The sequence below is a fragment of the Tenrec ecaudatus genome, chromosome 7 (assembly GCF_050624435.1).
Source record: "Tenrec ecaudatus isolate mTenEca1 chromosome 7, mTenEca1.hap1, whole genome shotgun sequence".
NCBI lineage: Eukaryota > Metazoa > Chordata > Mammalia > Afrosoricida > Tenrecidae > Tenrec > Tenrec ecaudatus.
The window spans coordinates 64257217-64277593 of NC_134536.1; the positions used below are offsets into that span (position 1 = coordinate 64257217).

Sequence of the window (20377 nt, forward strand, 5' to 3'; positions counted from 1 at the left end):
ATTGCCTTCAGTACAGTTTGGTCTTTTCTCTTTGGAACCACTGGCTCTTGTTCATATGCTATCTCTTGAAATGGCTGAATGTTAACCTGTTCTGTATGATACAATGACTGAATAGTCTTTCCATCATCTTTTGATGTTTCCTGCATCATTCAATATTTTGCTTATTAAAAAAACAACCAAACTCACTTCCCTTGAATCAGTTCTGACTCAGAGTGATCATATAGGACAGGGTACAACTCCCTCCGTAGGTTTCTGAGATTAAAAAAAAATCATTTTATTGGGGGCTCTTACAGCTCTTATAACAATCCATGCATCAATTGTCTTAAGTACATGTGTACATATGTAAGGCATTTTCTCTTGTAAATCCACAGGGGCAGTTCTATGCTGTCCTGTAGGGTTGCTATGAGAGGGCATTGGTAAATAAGCACAAGTGTCTACTCATAATCCTCACTATTGCAAGATTGTGTACATACAAGTATTTGTTTCTGTTGTCTTTAACTCTTCCACCCCCTCCCCAGTGTCTTCCTCTGCCTCCAACTTTTGCCAACCTCCTTATTATATTTTGCCTTCCCCTTGACCCAAGTTAATACTTGTCTACCTGTGATAGGTGCATAATCTGGTGTCAATTTGAGAGGATTATGAGTGAAAGTGGAGTCCAGTCTGTCAATCAGATCATAGCCAATGGGGCCTCTGTGTGGGCATGGCCTTCTGAGAATTCCTGGATTTCCTCCTTTGAGTCAGGAGACAGGCTCTCTTTCTCTTTCTCTCTGATCACTCCCTTGGAGACTCTGTACTGACAAGACACATGGTACTATGCCCTGGGAGCTGTAGAAGCCACAATGACCTACTCTGATGCAGCCAGACTTCTGGAGCTGGAGAAACAACGTGGAGACCCCTGCCAGCCCTGAGATACTTACACCACCACTGGATCCACAAGACTTCCAACCCACTGGCCTGTGATTCTTCTGCATTTGGCACCACTGCATGTATTTTGTGAGTCTGAAGAGGACTTTATAGATTGGTATTGGACATATGGGCTAATATTGGACTTAATGGACTTGATCTGCACTGGTCTGGGGCATTTTCTCAATATTCAATTGCTCTTATATACAACCCTCTTTCTTATACACATATGAGTTTCTATGCATTTGTTTCTCTACTTTACCTGGACTAACACACTACCCTCTACCCCATTCTTCCATTGATACCTACCTTACTATATTTTCATATCATCCAAATGATTTAGACCAGTGGTTCTCAACCTGTGGGTCGTGACTCCTCTGGGGTTCGAACAACCCTTTCACAGGGGTCGCCAAATTCATAGCAGTAGCAAATTTACAGTTATGAAGTAGCAACAAAAATAATTTTATGGTTGGGGGGTCATCCCAACATGAGGAATTGCATTAAAGGGTTATGGCATTAGGAAGGTTGAGAACCACTGATTTGGACATGTAAAGCATGTTATGGGTGGTTTATAAATAATCTTGCGTTTTTGTTGTTTTGGATGGTTTTTTAAAATGAACATTGGCATATATTAATCAGAAAAACACTGAAAAATTAGCCCATCCACTTCCACCCTCTTTTATTTTCTAGGTTTGTCCTAACACATTTTTTAAGTTAAGAAAAAATATTTTAATGAAAATCCTTACAAAAGCTAGTAACTGAATTGTAATATTTTCTCCAGTACATTCTGTTATAATACTACAGATATATTTAGTATCTGCAGTGCAGTGAATTATTTAATGTGACTCTTCTAACTATTGTCTCTATAACTCTCACCAAATGGCCTTTTGCTGATGGGTCTGGATAAGAGGAAGTGGGGGAAGACACCGATAGGATTCAGTTCTGAGTGATTATTAACAAGAGTTAATTGTGATTGCCATCCAGAGGTCTAAAATGAATAATCTCAGAACCAAGAAGTGAGGAATTTCACTACCAAGAAAAGAGAAGTACCAGGAGAAGAACATATCCTTTAGACCCTGAGAAACCTGCACATTGAACCTCCTTGATCCAGGAGACGGTTTTGATACCAAAGGAGTGGCAGAGGAGCTGCAGCAGCAGAACCAAGTGCCAGAGTATGAGACAGAGTAGTGGACTACCCAGCCCATAGAGAGGTAAAGCCAAGTGCCTGCTGGCTTGTGGAGTGGGGTGCCTCAGAACACTTAATTGGGGGAGCTGGGTTTGCTGACCCATGGAGTCAGAGCAGGGCTTATTGCAGAGCAGGGCTTTAGAATCACAGAGTTGCATGTCCTCTGGGTAATTATTGGCAGTCCTGAAACAGAACAGTGGCCTAGCAGGTTAGAGGTCAGGCCAAGATGTTGAGAGATAGAGACCTCCCTGTGGGCAGGACAAATGAAATTGTCCTTACTGAACAACTGTATCCTGAGTGTTTCTCACCTGAATTATAACCTGCTACCTTCCCTAATAAGCCCCACAACCATGAGAATTATCTGTAAATTTTGTGTAACCACTGCAATGAATTATTGAACCCAGCCACAGAAGTAGAGTGCTGTGGAAAGAATGGTTGGTGTCAGACTAGGGCTGGAGTTTGAGGGCATGTCTGATGTCTGCCTTGTGGCAAATAACCTTGGGTACCCACAGAGGTCAGGTGTGGCCCCCATACTGTTTCCACTGTTTCTATCATCACCAAAATGAATATAAATAGCCAAATTGAATAAAAATATTTTCATTTTAGATCTTCAAAAGAATTTAAAGATCTGAAATTAACCCAGTCATTTTATACATTAAGACTCAATGGACTTGAAAAATAAGGTGATTTGCCCAAAATAACACAGCTACTACTACCTTCTCCTGAAGCAACAGAATAGTAATAGAGACTGAAAGCTTGTCTATTTAATGAAACATTTTATCAAATTGTCTTTGTATCATCAGATCAATATTGTTAATTAATTTCAATTTAGGGTGATCCCAGGTGCTGCAGGGGAAAACTGCTCTGCAGGGGTTTCCTGGGATAATCTTAACAGAAGTATGTCATTAGACCTTTTCCCCAGGGCATTACTGGGTGGGTTTGAACCACCAACATTTAGGTTGGCAGTGCATGCAAAGTTTTTCTACCACAGAAGGAGCTTGCCAGAGCTACAGACAAGAAATAAACCATGTCACCATACAGGCTTTTGATTGCCACTGATGGATGGCTATAAAAAAAATCTAATTTTGTTGGTTCCGTAATTGGGTTTGATGAGGTACATTCAGGCAATCAAATGGATTGACTGTTTTTAATTCTATTGGCTGCTTCTTCAGAGGAACTAAGTTGGTTTAAAATGCAAGCAGTCTTCAAAATCCAAAGTTAACACTAGTAGAACTATGTGAATTCAGTTAACTCGTGTGTAAGTAATTTGTTACATATTAGTACTCAGTAACTCCGATCATTATTAGCCATGATTCGACTTAGTATCCTAGGGAATTAGCTGTTACTTGAATAAGATTTAAATCAAAATGAGTTTTATTTACCCAACTTTACTGATACTGGAGAAATTCTCAAGTAAGATTCTCAAGATGATGAAATCTGGGCACCTTATAATCAAAGGACACATTTAATTCAAGGATTCATTCCAAAGCTTAAGTATCTTTTGCTAAAACCAGGACTCGGGAAACGAAAAGACAGCTGAGAGCAAGTATCCTGAGACAGCTCATGTCTACACACACCAATTGTAAGGAACCACGTTTCGCAGCATGTAGCTCACTTACTGCAAGCAATCTCGTCAACTTTGAGGGAGAGCCATGCATTCACAGATCCGCGTTTGCAGGGCCCAGGGCTTACTCAGCGGGGTACGCATGTAAGTTATGGTGCCAGCCTTCAATGCTTCAGGCCAAATCAACCCAGCTGGATTTTGAAAACTTTAGTTCTTGGAAATAATCACCTGCCTTTTAAAATATCAAACCCACTTGGCTTTATTTCACACATTATTCCTGTGGATTACCCAGAATAAGTCAGAGTTTGGGTTTATAGATTGCTATAACAAAACTATATGCTATACTACTGTAGTTTTTTTATTATCATATTACCAAAACTTATTCTGGAGGTAATTTTATGCCTCACAAAGGGAAAAGCAGGCAATATAATTTCCCATGGTTGCTGTTCAACAATTTTTTAAATATATAATTCTATTTACAAGTTCTGTTTTTCCGATTTAATTTGATACTTTAATACCAGGTAAATTATCTTTTAATGTAATTACTTTTATATAATAATTATGATCTTGAAAGTCTGCAAAGTGATTAAAGGGCATTTTCTAATAAATAGATTTCTGGATTTAAATGAAGCAATTTTTCTGCTTACAGTTTTGGTGTTATATTTAATTTATTATTATTATTATTACTATTATTAAATACTTATGAAATGACATGTATAGAGGTAGACCTTTTCAAATATCCATGACTTTGAGGTCTAAAATGTTTTTCATCATAGATTTCAAAAGTTGACACTATTATATCCCTGTCATCTTTTTTTTCAGTGTTTATTAGTTTTGACTCACTCTAGCATACGATACACATCAGCACCTGTGCCCATTTAGCAAAGAATTTCAGTACAAATCACTCTGAATTGAATAGACATCTCTAAGAAGCATTGCAATTGTTGAAATATTTTTAGAAACTGAAACAAGGAAATAAACAACTTCAGTAAAAGTGATTTAAATAACAAATAATGTGTCTTTATAATAAACAGCTTATCTCCTTGAGAACAAAGAATAAACAAGGAGACAAGGTTTTTTTTTTTCTTCTTCCACTATTAAAGCAGATCACAATATGAATGGGTGAAATGTCATGAATAATTGGAGAAAATCACAGAGTAATCTTCCACAAAAACATCTGATTTATTTAAATTGTCGCTGTTTGTCTTATTAGAACCTTTATTTAACCTTGTTATCCACAATGCAGTATTCAAGCTGGTTTATCAAAAATATACTTTGGAATTTACTATATTTTGAAATTTTTTACTTTCTCAAATGCAAGCTATGGTAATACAAACCTCTCCTGGTGGCTGTTTTATTTGAGTAAGACTTAATTAATTAGCTTTGTGTTCAACTGAAATGCCTATGAAAACCAACACTTTGAATATCAATCAACAATGAATACATCAGTCTTTGATACACCATATTGATAGATGGAAGCACAGGTTTCTTATAAAGAACGTGATCAGGCACTCCAATCCTAGGCTCATCTCGAGAGGACACTCACTGAATAGCCTTGGCTCACGAACCCAGCCACATGCTACCGAAGTACTCCTTATAGATTGTTGACTCAACTCTTAATATTTCAACCATGTTCTTTCTCTCTAGACAACCCTATTTCCTTATTAACCCCCCACAAATTCCCTTTTCCAGGCTTACCATGTGTCCCACTATTCTAAATGCTACACAGATATTAAAATAGTAATGGCTTCAATGTTCACAACAGCCCCTGTCTATTACTATCCCCATTTTACACATCAAGAATGGAAGCACAGACAAACCAAGTAGCTTAGCCAATGGCGGCATAGTAGTTATGTATTGGGCTACTGACTCCAAGGTCAACACCAGCAGTAGCTCCTCAGGGGAAAGACAATTCATTCTTCAATTCTACTCCCGCCAACAATTCAGCCTCAGAAACTTGCAGGGCAGCTCTACCCTATGCCACAGGGTCGCTATGAATTGGTGTTCACTCACTGGCAGTGGGTGAGTGACTCTACCGAACCCTGAATCAATTTTGCTCATAGACCTTTTTTCTTCAAGTTGTACACATTTATATAAACTAATATTATAGCCACTTATTATGGAACCCTAGTGGCACTGTGGGTTAAGCATTGGATTGCCAACAGCAAAATGGGCCGTTCAAACCCACTAGCCTCCCTTCCAGAGGTTGTCTGCTCCCCTAAAGATTGACAGTCTGGTCTGGGAGACCCTGCATAGGGTTCTTATGTATCAGAACTTGATGGCAGTGGGTTTGGTTTTTAAATTTTGATTCATGCTCATTATTTTGCTTCATTGTCTTTGTGGTGGTGGGAGTAGGTTTTAAGCCAGACACATTTAGGCTAATAGACCTAGATCCACCCCTTATAACTCTGCAGCTTTGGTTGATTTACTAAACCTCTCAGAGCTCTGGTTTCCTCATCTAAGTTGTGAGGATTTTTGGCAATTTGTGAAAATTGTTAAGTATGCAATAAATGGTAGCTCTTATTATGAATACTTCTGTCTCTCTGTTCAAGGCACACATAACTCACTGCCATCAAGCCAATGCTCATGGTGATCCCCCTGTGGGTTTCTGAGACTGTACCTGTTATCAGAAGTAGAAAGACTTGTTTTTCTCCCATGGAGCTTCTGGTGGTTTCAAACTGCCAACCATGCAGATCACAGTCCAACTCATAACCACTACACCACCAGGGTTCCTTACAGGAAATGTACTATTTGCACATTGCTGCCACAATCAGAAGAGCTACAGCCTGTAGTCTCTCCATGACTGAGCTGTGGCATCTCACCTGATACGTTCTGAGATAACACTAGATCCTTTATTATTAATTATTATTATTACTATTGGCAAAGTTTTGGAGGGTGTAAAGAGTCCATTACCATTTATTAGGTTTTCATATTTATTTACACCTTGACATACCAAATCCCTATTGTGCTCAATAATTGTACCAGAATAAAAAGATAGAGTCCACTCATTTTAGGAGCTGATTAAATGTTGAGAGAGGATATAAATAACTGAAAGATATCTTTCTAGGTAATCAGTGAGGTACTTCCAAAATATGTTTAAGTTTCACAACATTCAACATAAAGTTATTAGCTGATTCAAGAGTTCCATTCCAAAGTTTATACCCAAGAGAAGTGAATTGTATATGTCCATAAAAACTTGTACATGAATATTCATAAGAGTACTTTTTATGATTAAAAGTTGAAACTAGCCAAATGTCCATCAACTGATGAATGGATAATGTGCTACATCCATACAATGGGATACTATTTCACAATAAAAAGAAATAACGTTTTAAAAGTAATTTAACCATGGAAGTATATGATATATAAATATTACATCAAGAAAGAAAGAAACCAAACTTGACCAATAGCTACCATGGGTGAAAGAGGAAAAGTTGTTGCTTAGGGGCCATTGATTTTATGTTAATGGTGGTGAAAGAATTTGGAAAAGGAACTATCAATAAAAGTTGCACAACATGAAGAGTATAATCAATATCACTGAATTATACATGTAGAAGTTGAGAAATTAGAGAATGTTTTGTTGAGTATATTTTGCCACAATTAGAAAAAATAATAGTTACATGAATAACAATGAGTACAAGGAAGAATATGCTCTAGAATTGAATGTGGTGCTAATTGTACAACTCTTCTTGCTATGATTGAATTATTGAATTGTATGACATATGGATGAAGTGCTAATAAAACTGTTGAAAAAAAGAAATGAATTATTGATACTTGAAATATGCTAAATCAAATAAGTTATACATACCACATACATACTTTATGCTTCTATATGTATGAAATGTCCAATTAGTATGGGCAAACCCATAGATTAGTCATTGTTGTGTGTCGTGTGGGTGTGTGTGTGTAGCAGTCTTGGTGGCATAGTGGTTACAGAAGCTGAAAGAGACAAGGATTTTTCCCTAGAGCTAATGACTTGTATTCAGATTTCTAGCCTCCTGAACAGAAGGAAATACATTTCTGTTCTTTAAAGCCACCCATCTGTGGTCTTTGTGCTGCAGCAAGTAGGCAGGCACTTTGCCTCACCAACTTTAGATCTCAACGTTGTCCTTTTCTTCTGGAATCCCCTGCCTCCCTCTTTCCCTTCTCCTAAGACTGGCTTGTTTATCTTTATATCCCTATGACCAGACAAAGACATCCTGCAAGCAAAAAGTGTATCTTGTTTACCACCTTCCTTCCTTCCTCCCCCCAGCACCTGGCGCCCTGCCTGGCTCAATGCAGGTGATCAGGACACATTTGTCCAATAAATGGTCCATGTGTCCAAGAGTTCTAAGAAGGCCATAGCTATTCAGCCAAAGGTTCTCTAGATGCAACTGACCATGGAGTAGGACCGTCTCTCGTGCTTCTGCTGTTAAACAACTGTATCTGGCATTCTTTATTCTCTAGATTCTTGCTACTCAAAGTGTGGTCTGGGGACCAGCAGCGCTATTGACTGGAGGAGACCTATTCAGAATGCAGAATCGCAAGTCCATTTTAGAACTACTGAGCCAGAATCTGCATGTTTATAAGGTTCCCCAGGTGACATGTGCTTCTTAATGTTGAAGAAACAAGCACTGCCCTAGATATACTGATAGCTGTTTCTTCAGGAAGTTGTTAATCCATTTTCTCCAAGATGGAAAAGAACGGCCTACTGCTTAGTGTTTGTTTCTGCTCCTGGAAATCTTTTTGTTTCCACGCTGATTCAGGCTTACACAACCCTTGCCTGGCCTTAAATGTGCGGAGTCACTCACACTGAACGATGTCAAAGGTTCTTCCAGCTCAAAGAGCTTCCTTCCTGTGCTTCTTTCTTTCAGAAGCCAATCCCAGTGGAGGTTAACCACCTGGCTGGAGGCGGGGACTGATCAACCTGAGTTTGACTCAGAAACCGGAGCTTCAGGGTTTGGTAGCAGTTATCCTTGCTACCTGGTTGGGGACCTGCAGCAGGTCCCAATGTGAGCAGCAAGGAGGCATTTTAGTACAGTCGTGTTACCAAGAGCTCCTGGACCATGCAAAGAAGAGCTTGAAGAGAAGTGGACTCCGGAAGGGAGATCAAAGCCTACCTTGAGAGGCACCTGCCCGGCCTATGCACTGTGATGTCACACTGCCAGCAATTGTACCCATTCTGGACATGTTTTCAGATGAACTAGACTCTGGTGACCTTAACATCATGCAGACAGCTGTGGGCTGAAGGTAACAAATAGCAATTCCATCCTGGGAAGAACTGGCATCTCCACTCATGAGAGGAAGTCTGAGGGATGAGTAATGGGAAGAATGTCCACATTCAATCAACAAAAGTCTAACAGCTATCTACTGGAAACGACAAAATAAAACTCTTTTCTCTTTGCCTCCCAAGTCCTAGGGAAGCTTCCTTGTCTGTCCTCTACTTGCCTCATTAAGTCTATTACTCCATCCTGCTTGGCTGTGGTTGTAAGTGGAAAACTGGTGAATAAGCCTCTGGGCACATAGACTTTGAAAGGAAAAAGAAGAGTAATGGCAAAGGATGAACGTGATCACCAAGTCTTGGCGAGGACAGCTCAATCGAGTAGAAAGTGTCAGACAGCAGTCAACTGAGGAATGGGAAAGAAGTGCAAACAGTATATTCTTTTAACAATAAAAGGATAGCTTGAGGGGGATGTAAAAGGGGAATATACAAAATTTGTGGTTTGCTTTGTCTTTAGGAGGGGGCAATTTTGACCATATTTATAGGGCATGTTAGGCCAGATTATCATCCTGGTTGATGCCAAGACAGAGTTAAGAGTGCAAGAAATCCATTAGGTGGACTGTTTATAAGAGAAAATAAGGAAAAAGCTAGAAAAATTGATAGAGCAATACAGTTGGGATGCAGGTCTGACCTTGAGAAGAAGAGAGATAAAAATAAAAGAACAAAGAAGAAGAGAGGGAGGGAAGCGTGGGTGGTAGAACGTGGGGTGATTCACAAGGGAAGTTCGGCAAGGCTGCAGGGAGTCCTCAATCCAATGTCATCTATCCAAAACGTCCTTCTCTCCCAAGGCTGGATTTGCCTTAATAAGCCTCCTTTTTTCAGCCACTAAGGATCCTTGGTGGCATAGTGGGTTCCTAAGTGTTCATTTCGAACCTACCAGCCATTCTGCGAGACAAAAACGAAGCTTTGTGCTCCCATAAAGATGTACAGCTTCAGAACACACAGAGGCAGTTCTACCCTGTCCTATAGGCTCTGTGAGTTGGAATCAACACCATGGCAGTAAATTTGCTTTTGGGTTTGGTTCAATCATTGGCTGGAACGGAGACTCAGAACAAATGTAGGACCGAACACAACTGGTGTCCTCAGGGCACAGCAGCTGAGGAAATGGGTGGAGGTCAGAAGGCACCTTCCTATGGCCACTGCAGAAAGTAAAAAGATCCAGGAGGAAAAGGATACTCGATAAAGGAAAACTTGAAAAGAGCGAGGATGGCACTGCCTGGTTTACCAGTGCATTGTTGCTGTGCTCTAAGATGGAGCCCTGGTGTCATCGTGGTTATGCCTGGGGCAGCTAACTGTACAGTCAGCAGTCTGAAAGCGCCAGCAGCTCCTCAGGAGAAAGACGGGGCTTTCTACTCCTGGACTGACTTACAGTCTCAGAAACTCATGAGGCAGCTCTACCTGTCCTATAGGATCCCTCTGAGTGGAACTGACACCGTGGCAGGAAGTTTGTTTGGGAGCTACTGAGTTGACTCTGACTCAGAGTGACCGTATGTACATCAGGGCCCATGCTCGCCTCACAATTGTTCAACCATTTCAAGAAATACCAATAGAGCAGGGGCACTAAGTCTTTAATATGTACCAAAATTTCTTAATTGTGTAAGTTTCAGAAGATATCCTTTTGTAGTGGGTGGAGCAAGACTGTTCAAAGGACACACTTAAAACAGACAAGGCAGTTATTAACCAGCCTCCTGAAGAGTGAGGATGGAGTGACCAGCAGGTGATTTGCTGAATGGGGCCTGCCAGCAGGGATCTGGCCCTTTGCAGCGCTTGCCTCCAGGACTCTCTTCTCTACATAAAACCGTGCGTAAATATACAAATAAACCTAGTTTAAAGATATGTTCAAGGAAAGTATTCGCTCTTAAAGATCCCAGGGTTTTACACTCTATAGAGAGCATGCCCTGAGCTTATCTGGCCTGGCTTGTAGAAGGAGAGGAGAGAAACCTTGAGAGGAGGGGAGAAACTATCTGCCATGCTATCAGAGCAGGCTCTGACCAGCAGGTTCCTTCACGCAGGGTCAGCCAGGGCTTTCCAGGAAGGTCACTGGGTTCAGTCACAAAGGATCTCAAATAACCTGAATACATATCCCAAACTATATTGATGTTCTGTCATAGAAATACACAGAACTGAATGAGAAATACATTTCTCATACAACTCTATATTACAACCATCTCAAATCCATTGAGTAAAAGATCCATTGTTTAGCAAGTGGCATTGGAGCAATTAGGTCACCAAATGGGGAAATTTTATATCTTTCTCTTATGCAGTAGAAGCCCTGGTGGCATAATAGTTCCATACCACCAGCCACTCTTGGGGAGAAAGGTGGGACTTTTTACTCCTGTAAAAGTTACAGTCTCAGAAACTCAGAAACAGTTCTACCCTGTCCTATAGCATCTCTATGACTATGTATTGACTCAATGGCAGTGAGTTTGTAGTTTGTAGTTTTCTCTTATGCAAAATAAATTCCAGATGGATCAAATATTCAAATTAAAAGAAGTGTTAATGGGGATAGAATACCCCATTTGTCTGTCTAACAAATTGAAAATATTTTTTCAAGTTTGACTTTGCCAACAGAAGTTTTACCATGTATTTTGTAATTCAGTATTCCCCCAAACCCCTACCCCACTGTGGCCTCTAGTAACGCTCCTTAGAAATGAGAACGAGACTTTATCTTGTTTGCTCTACACATGCCATCGGGAAAGTCCAATTTCTAGAAAAGAGCATCACCTTTAGTGGAGTAGGTGGACCCCGGTGGCATAGTGGTTAGGATAGGACTACAATCTGGAAGGTTAGCAGAACCTGGTCATTCCATGGAGAAAGGTGGGGTCTTCTAGCCCATTACCAGTTACAGTCTCAGAAACCCACAGGGGCAGTGCTATCCTGCCCTAGGGGCGGGGGTCACTGTGAGTTGGTGTCTACTGCATGGCAGTGAGTGTTGAGTTACTAAACAGGTTTTGAAACACACTAACAAAAATCTTCCTCCTCCCACATTATCTTTGTCATTTTTTCCAAGTATAGTTTTGGTTTTATTTTTTTAATTTGAATTTATCTGATCCATCTGTAATTTATTTTATATAAGAAAAAATTCCAAACTACAAACTCACTGCCACTGAGTCAATACATATTCATTGAGATGCTATAGGACAGGGTAGAACTGCCTCTGAGTTTCTGAGTTCCCACATTATCAATAAGGAAATGAACATCAAGAGAAAATTGGGGGGGGAAGATTGGAACATAAAAACCATACCCAAAAGGAAATATGAATGACGTAAAAACATGAAAAGACATCCAACTGAACTCATAGTCATGAAAGTTCAAATGAGGATACCACTCAGACCAGAAAAGGACAAGAATTTTTATAACTCACTGTGCTGATGGAGCTAAGAACTAACAAGCCTTTCCAGATACTGCTGAAAAGGGGTGACCTGATCAAACCGATGGAGAGGACATTTCACAATCTCTCTCCAAATACTACGGTATACAGTGTTACCTTGGTTGTTGAGCTCAATTAGTTCCAAATTTGTATTTGAAAACCAAAAAGTTAGAGACCTGAACATATTTTTCCAAAAAGAAATAATGGAAAATGAAATAATTGTTTCTGAAGACCCAAAATTATACTTATGCATTTATTTTTCACTGTGGAGGCTTTTAGCCTTCTTGCACGTGCTTTGCTGTCTCTGACACGCTGTCACCATTGAGGTGTTTCTGATTTACTCAACTCTTTCTCACATGGAATGACTTGTATCTTCATCAGTAGGGAAACGTTAAAAGAAATGGGACATCAGTAATGGAATACAGGTGAACAACAATCTTTAAGATATATAAACATTGTGAAGGAGAAAAGCAAAGTGTAAAAACAAAGATCTACTTTGGTAACATTTTGCTTAATATATATTTGAATACACCTACACATATGCATCTTGTTCCTGGTGGCATCTTTTTGGAACAATATGAAAATATACAAAACACCAGTAACACATTTATAGAGGTCTACATACAGGCATGTACACATGTAAATATATTTATATGCAACAATAGGGAAATAGTTCTATGTACTATATTTATAGGTTTAGTATTAAGGCAGCAAATGGACATTAGGCCTCTACTCAAGTACTCTCTCAATGCAAGGATACTTTGTTCTAATAACCTGGTGTTCTGTGATGCTCACCTTCCCGACACGATCACTGAAGATAAAATGGGTGCATAAGCAAATGTGGTGAAGAAAGCGAATGGCGCCCAACTATCAAAAGATGTAGCACCTGGGGTCTTAAAGGCTTGAAAAGGAACAAGCGTCCATCCCGCTGAGAAGCAACAAAGCCCACATGAAAGAAGTACATCAGCCTGTGTGATCACAAGTTATCGATAGGATCAGGTATCAGGTATAAAAGACCCAGAACAAAAAAAATCATATCCTTGTGAATAAAGGGAAGTATGGAGTGGGAGACCTAAAACCCATCTGTAGACAATTGGACACACCCTTACAGAAGGGTCACAAAACTTTCCTCTAGTTTTTAATGCTTCCACCCCCCCTACTATGATGACCCCAATTCTACCTTATATATCTGGCTAGACCAGAGCATGTACATGAGTACAGATAAGAGCTGAAAACACAGGGAACCCAGGACAGATAAACCTGTCAGGACCGGTATTAAGAGTAGTAATACCAGGACAGGAAGGGGAAGGTGGGGGATAGAAAAGGGGAACTGATCACAATGATCGACATATGATTCCCCCTCCCAGGGGAATGGACAACAGAAGTGAGGGTGAAGGGAGGAGACACATCGATCAGTGTAAGATGTAAAAAAAGAATAATAATTTATAAATTATCAAGGGTTCATGAGGGACAGAGGGTGAGGGAGGGAGGGAGGGAGGGGAAAATGAGGAGCTGATACCAAGGGCTCAAGTAGAAATAAAATATTTTGAAAATGATGATGGCAACAAATGTACAAACGTGCTTGACACATGGATGTTATGTACAGATTGCGATAAGAGTTGTACAAGGCCATGATAAAGTGATTAAAAGAAAAAAGAAACCAGTAACAGTCGTCTCGGGAAGGGTGAAAGATTAGATGGCAGTTTTACTGAAATACCTTTAAATACATTTTGGCTTTTAAATCATGTAAATGCATTGTCTGTTAAAGATAAGTAAGCCACAGCGTTAATAAATTTCCTCACTACCATAATCTCAAATGGCCATCTCCTCATAAGTCTGAGGGGGTTCACCTGACTCATGCTCCAGTGCAGAGGCGGCTGGCTCACATTGGAAGCCATCTTTCAGTGGTGAGGAGAGAGATGCTGAGCTTTTTATTTTCTGTAGTATGGAGGTGAGGCTACCTGCTGAGGGTTAGGAGGCTGGTAAGAAATGTGAGCAGGGAATAAAGTCAGGAATTATTGAGACATGCTGAAGGACCACCTGTAGTTGGGATTCATGCACTCACAAAGGTGCCAGCTGGCTTGGCATCTTCACGAAAACCCCCAGTCTGGAGTAGGAGTTAGGCAGTAGGTCAGGGTCTAAGAATGGATGTGCTTTGAATTGGAAAAGGGATGTAAGAGAGGTCAGCTGGTCATTTACAATTGTGCAGTCTTCATTGGTTTGCCAGTTTCAGATTTTATCATTTTCTTCTGAGGCGAAATTTACTCTCTCACAATTTAGAATGCTAGATGTCCAAATTCAGGAAGCAAGCTCTAGAATAGCAGTTCTTAACCTGTGGGTCACGACCCCTTTGGGGGTTGAACGACTCTTTCACAGGAGTCACCCCATTCATAGCAGTCTCAAAATTACTATTATGAAGTAGCAATGAAAATAATGTTATGGTTGGGGGTCAGCACAACATGAGGAACTGTATGAAAGGGCAGCAGCATTAAGAAGGTTGAGAACCACTGCTCTAGAAGAAGGTTGGTTCTCTGTGCTGTCTTTAGGGGAAGGTCCTTGCCTCCTTTCAACATCCGTGGGCCCAGCATTCCTTGGAGCCCCTGTGTCTTGGCATCAATCTTGAAAGTACCACGAACTGCCAGAAGAACAGTCAAATCTGTCTTGGAAGAGTTGCAGCTAAAGGGCTCCTCAAAGGCTGAGATAGAGAAACCTGGTCTCATACACCTTGTACCTGTTATCAGGAAAGTCTAGTGCATGGAAAAGGACATCACTTTTGAAGTAGATGGTCAGTGAAAACGAGGAAGACCTTCATGGAGAGAGACAGAGCCAGTGGCTGCAACAATGGGCTCACCGAGAGCAACAATTGTGCAGACAGTGGTTTGTTCTGGTCGCTATGAGCTGGAACCAACTCAACAGCATCTTACGAAAGCAGCAACCATCTTGTCTCATTAATATCCTAGAGGTTAGGATTTAAAACATATAGGATAATTACCTCCAATCACAAAATGGAAGATAATTACAAAGTATTGAAGACCACATCCTAACCAAGTTGACACATATTTGGGGGTCAGATAATTCAATCCATAACACTACTCATAAAGCTGTTAATAGGATGCCATGAGCTAATTTTCTAAAAAACAAAACAGAATGCTTAGAACATTGATTATTTAAAGTCCTTGGCCACTTGCTATTGGGTTGTCTTTTATTGATTTATGGGTATTCCTTTTTGCATTAGAAATATTATCCTTTTACTATCCTATCTATTGCATATATCTTTTTTAAAAGTATACTGTTTGTCACAATTTTTATTAAAATATATAAATAACTAAACAAACATCCCTGTTAATTCTGACTCAGTGACCCTATAGGATAGGGTAGAACTTCCATTCAGAGTTTTCAAGGCCGTACATTTTTTTTACATTTTATTAGGGGCTCATACAACTCTTATCACAATCCATACATATACATACATCAATTGTATAAAGCACATCTGCACATTCCCTGCCCCAATCATTCTCAAAGCATTTGCTCTCCACTTAAGCCCTTTGCATCAGGTTCTCTTTTTTTTTCCCTCCCTCCCCGCTTCCACCTCCCACACAGGCCCTTGATAATTTATAGATTGTTATTTCGTCATATCTTGCCTTATCCGGAGTCTCCTGGCCGTACATTTTTATGGAAGTAGACTGTCACATCTTTTTCTTATGGACAGGTGATGGGTTGGAACCACCAACCTTTCAGTTAGCAGGCGAGTCCTTTCATCCCTGCACTGATTGCAGCCTAGACAAGCCTAAGGGGCACTGCTACTCTGTCCAATGTGATTGCTATGAGTTGAAAATCAGCTTGACAGCACTAACAACCGCATTTATTTAGATTGAAGTTTGTGTCCTTTAACAAAAAAAAACATTAAAATTTGTTCTTATAGACTCTGTATCATCCTTAATAAATCTATTCCTAAATATTTTACATGTTTGGTCTTCTTTTTTTCCTTCCCATCTCCATCCTAACTAGACATTTCTTGGAAAGAGGAAAGCTATTAATTATGCTCTTTACCTGGATTCAGCCAGGATTCATTTTGTCAATGCTAGTTTATTCTTCTTGAATTTTCTAAGACTAAAATAATATTTCCTGGAAAATAAAGATAATAGTCACATCCCCACTGTAGACAATTGGAGTTGCCTCCAAGAAGCGAGACAGAAACTTTCTATGAGAATATGCCAGGATTACTTTATTCGGGTGCTGTAACACCTGAAAACAGTGGTTCCTAGTTTCTCATGTCTCATATACCTCAATTCAGAGTTGCACATGTTTCTGGAACTAACTGCCATGGTCATACCAGTTAAGTTTCCCTTTGGTCTCTTGTACTAGAAGACTGGCCCAAATGAGATCCTGTCTGAGTATACTCATTCCGACATTACCTGCAATAAATGGCACGGAGGTGGGCATAACTGACCTCCTTTGGTTTCCCCAATGCCATGAGGCAGGGGTCAGATAAGCCTCCATAGTCTATCCTTTTTTTACCTGCCACCAATCATTCCTCCTACATCTATGTTGGCTACACAAAACTCACAGACAACACTCATGGTTAAGGGGGTTTATTCAGGGAGTTAATAGGTTATCACAAATCAGGATCAGCAAACAGTTAAGTATACAGTCATTGGTCTCTCAGCCCACGTCCCTCTCCAGTGCGCAGCCTCTCAGCTGAGTGGTAACCCAATCTCTCTCAGGATGTTAAGTCTCTCATGGTCCCTTGGCCTTTGCCTCCATGGACCAGGAAGCCAGCCCACCTGTCACTCTTTCCCATTGTTCATACTCTCAGACCAGGTGAGAAGGTACCCTATAGTCTTACTGTTGCTCCTCTGAGTCTCCAGGCCAGTCTGGGATGCATCTGGTCTAGATGGCCTCCGCCACTTCAGAGATCCTGAATGTGCTCATCCAAGGTCCTCTCTTCTGCTTCAATGATGGCTCCTCCTTACAGCCATGGGGGTAGTAATGGAAATTGACCAAGCCTCTCTATTAATGTGATACACGTCCTGTTTACACAGTCCCACAATCATATGGTGGGAGTTACAGAGATTTGGGCAGAAGAGTCATATTCAGAATTTCCACTCTACCATATTACCCTTATTCTTTGAAAATTTTCTTTATCTGTTTTGTTTGTATTTTTCCAGTACAGCATTTGAAAGTGCCAGCTGGCATTTGACATCCTGCATGGTGCAAAAAAAAAGTGCTGAAAGGTTAGATGTTCGAACTTACCCAGAGGTAGAATACAGCCTGGTGGTCTGCTTCTAGGAGGTCACAGCCTTGAACATCCTATGGGTTAGTTTCACTTAGAAAACATGAGGTTGCCATCCTTTGGAGTTGACCTGATTACTAGAAACAATTCCCATTTGAGTTCTGACTAGCCTAAACGGTTTATTATTTCATTTCACTGTTCTTTTAAACCAAAACCCAAGCTCATTGCCATCGAGTTGATGCTGATTCTTAGTGGCCTACATTAGCTTAAATTTGAGAGTAATATTGAATAATAATTGTCACAAGGCCACCCCATATGTTCCCAATTTAAACAAATATGGCTACAAACAGAAAAGCACTCAGCTGTTTCTGATGGCTATAATTAGTGGAGCTCTGCCATGATTGAGATAGGCACACTACACTGTTGCCCATTAGAAAAGTTTACAAGGGCTCAGGGCCCTCTGACCATGGTGGTCAGGGTGTGTTCCATGCCCATAGGCTCTAGTTTCTATCCAGAACAGTCGTGAGGGCAAACCCTTCCTTGGGCTGTCCAGGGCAGTGGTATTAAGTCACTTTCAAACACACACTGCCTGAGGGCAAAGTGTTTCAAAGTTTTTCAGAAAAAGTACAGTGCACCAAAAACCAAACTCACTGCCATCAAGTCCATGCCAACGCAAGAGGAGTCTGCATGACTCGAACAGGCTCAGAATAAAGGTAGGGTGCCCACTGTAAACTATAGCCTTCCACAAACTAGTGCTCGGAATTGATGTTCCAAAATTCTTGGTACAACAAAGGAGAAGTTCTTTACCCAGAGCGAGTGACACAAGGGCTGCAACAATGAGGTCAAAGCAGATCAACAGTAACTAAGGATGACGAAGCAAGACTGAGGCGTGTCTCCTGTTGCTGAGCCCACGCAACAGGACTTAACCCCTTCCCTGCTGCGGTGTATTAATAGACTTCATGGCTTCTCTCAGCTCCATTTCGGGTACTTGTAGAAATACATTTACCGCTTATTGTAGACTTTCTAGAACCTCATTGCTATGAGTCGGAATCTCCTCGACGGCAGCGAGTTTGTCGTTTGAGAATGTCATGGGATATTCAGAAAAAGTGGCCCGTCGCCTAGAATAGGTCACTCAAGGCTGGGGTCAGCCTGTCCACCATCTGGTTTTGTTGTAAGAGGCCCAACTTATCTCAAAGGTGGCTTGACCTTAAGCTCTCGATCCCCAGCCCCCCCCCATAAAATCCACTCCCACATTGTATGGCCTTCCATTAGTCCATGTGGGCAACTGTCCGCTTCAAGTCAAAATCATTGGGAGCATCTGTTAACTTAAAGGTTATCTAGAAGAGCCGTTTGAGTAGTTCGCGGTGAGAAGATGGAAAGTTGCCAGAGCTGGTAGAGGCGGTTTTGTTTTGATTGGCGGCCACCTTTTTCCTTTCAACACCCCCCGCCCCCAACCACCCCGGCGCCGCTCCGCAGGCCGCGCAGAGCGCTTCCGCCGCGCGAACCCGGAGCCGGAGGTCGGAGCTGGCGCCCCGAGACAGGAAGCGCCACCCCCGGGCCGCCCGCTCCTCCGCACTCGGCCGCGTCGCAGCGACGCCGCGCTCTCGCCCGGTGCATTGTGGGTACTGTAGTCCGGCCAGAACCAGTTCGTGACTCTCCGTTCGGAGTCACCGCTTCCTGTCAGCCCCTCACCGGGCCACGCCCCTCCGCGGCTGGACACGGGCCTGCCGGGGCCGAGGGGCGGCGCTCCCGCGAGTCAGCGCTTTCTCCCTTCTCTCCGCGGAAGGGGCGGAAGCCGTCGGAGCGGGGCGGGCGGAGCTTCGCGCGCGGGGTGAACGCCCGCCCTACGTGCTCGTTCGCCTCACTCCCGCTGCGCGCGAGCCCGGTGTCCCCGCGGCGGGCGACGGCGGCGGCGTCGGTGGAACGCGGAGGGGCGGGGGCGGAGGGAGCCCGCGGCGGCGGCGGCGGCGGCGGCGGCGGCGGCTGCAACCGAGACATGGCGGAGACGGTGGCGGACACCCGGCGGCTGATCACCAAGCCGCAGAACCTGAATGACGCCTACGGGCCGCCCAGCAACTTCCTCGAGATCGATGTGAGCAACCCCCAGACCGTGGGGGTCGGCAGGGGCCGCTTCACCACCTACGAAATCAGGGTCAAGGTGAGGCCGTCTTTCCCCTCTCGCGAAGGGCCCCCCGCCCGGGCCCGCGTCGCCCTCCCCTCCGGCGGCCACGCCGCCCGGGCCCGGTGTCGGCCGGCGCTCTGCGGGCCAGGGGAGTGGGCCGGGGCCTCCCTTGGGTGAGGTTTGCGTGGGGGGGGGGTGCGGAGTGATCCCAGCGCTGGCCGTTGGAGAAGGTGCTCGAAGAAGAGGGCGTGGGTGGAGCGCCGCTTGCCTGCCTGCCTGCCTGTAAAAGCAGCTGATCCGGGGATGACATTTGGGCTCGACGAGGGTTAGATCTGTCGAGAAGGGCTGAGCTTCACCGGGAAGGGTGTGTGAGCTCTGAGCAAGGAAGGCGAATTGTGCAAAGTTGAAGCCTTCCCACTTTTCTTTTCCTGGAGTCTTTTCCCAAGGTGACCAAGCCACCCTGGGTGCTCCAGGCCCTTCGAGGATCACCGAAGTACTCTGGGTTGTACGTTCATGTGAACGGAGCTTAAAGGAGGGGGGGGTTGTCCAAAGAAGCCTGACATCGGTAGAGCTGAGCCACACAGGCGGGCAGGCCAGCAGGCGGGAGTGGTCATGGGCAATGGTTGACCTGCTGGGCTGGACCTTAGCCTTCTGGGCCATGACCTGCCAGAGACTGCGGTGGGAAATATGTCTACCTCACAATCCCAAATACAACTGCTTTCAGAAAAGCCTATTCATG

At 42.6% G+C, this 20377-nt stretch overlaps 2 protein-coding genes across 2 annotated transcripts in view; one reads left to right on the forward strand and one right to left on the reverse strand.

The window, feature by feature from the left end:
• The window catches only part of AFG1L (AFG1 like ATPase), a 236195-nt gene extending 217254 nt beyond the window's left edge, over positions 1–18941 (reverse strand). The window contains exon 1 of the mRNA XM_075554695.1: positions 17537–18941. The gene's annotated coding sequence lies outside the window, so the exon portion shown is untranslated. The remainder of the gene's footprint in view (positions 1–17536) is intronic.
• A 342-nt stretch (positions 18942–19283) lies between these two features.
• The window catches only part of SNX3 (sorting nexin 3), a 40103-nt gene continuing 39009 nt past the window's right edge, over positions 19284–20377 (forward strand). Inside the window, exon 1 of the mRNA XM_075554697.1 lies at positions 19284–19674. Coding sequence (XP_075410812.1) covers positions 19513–19674 — 162 coding nt within the window. The 5' untranslated portion in view covers positions 19284–19512. The remainder of the gene's footprint in view (positions 19675–20377) is intronic.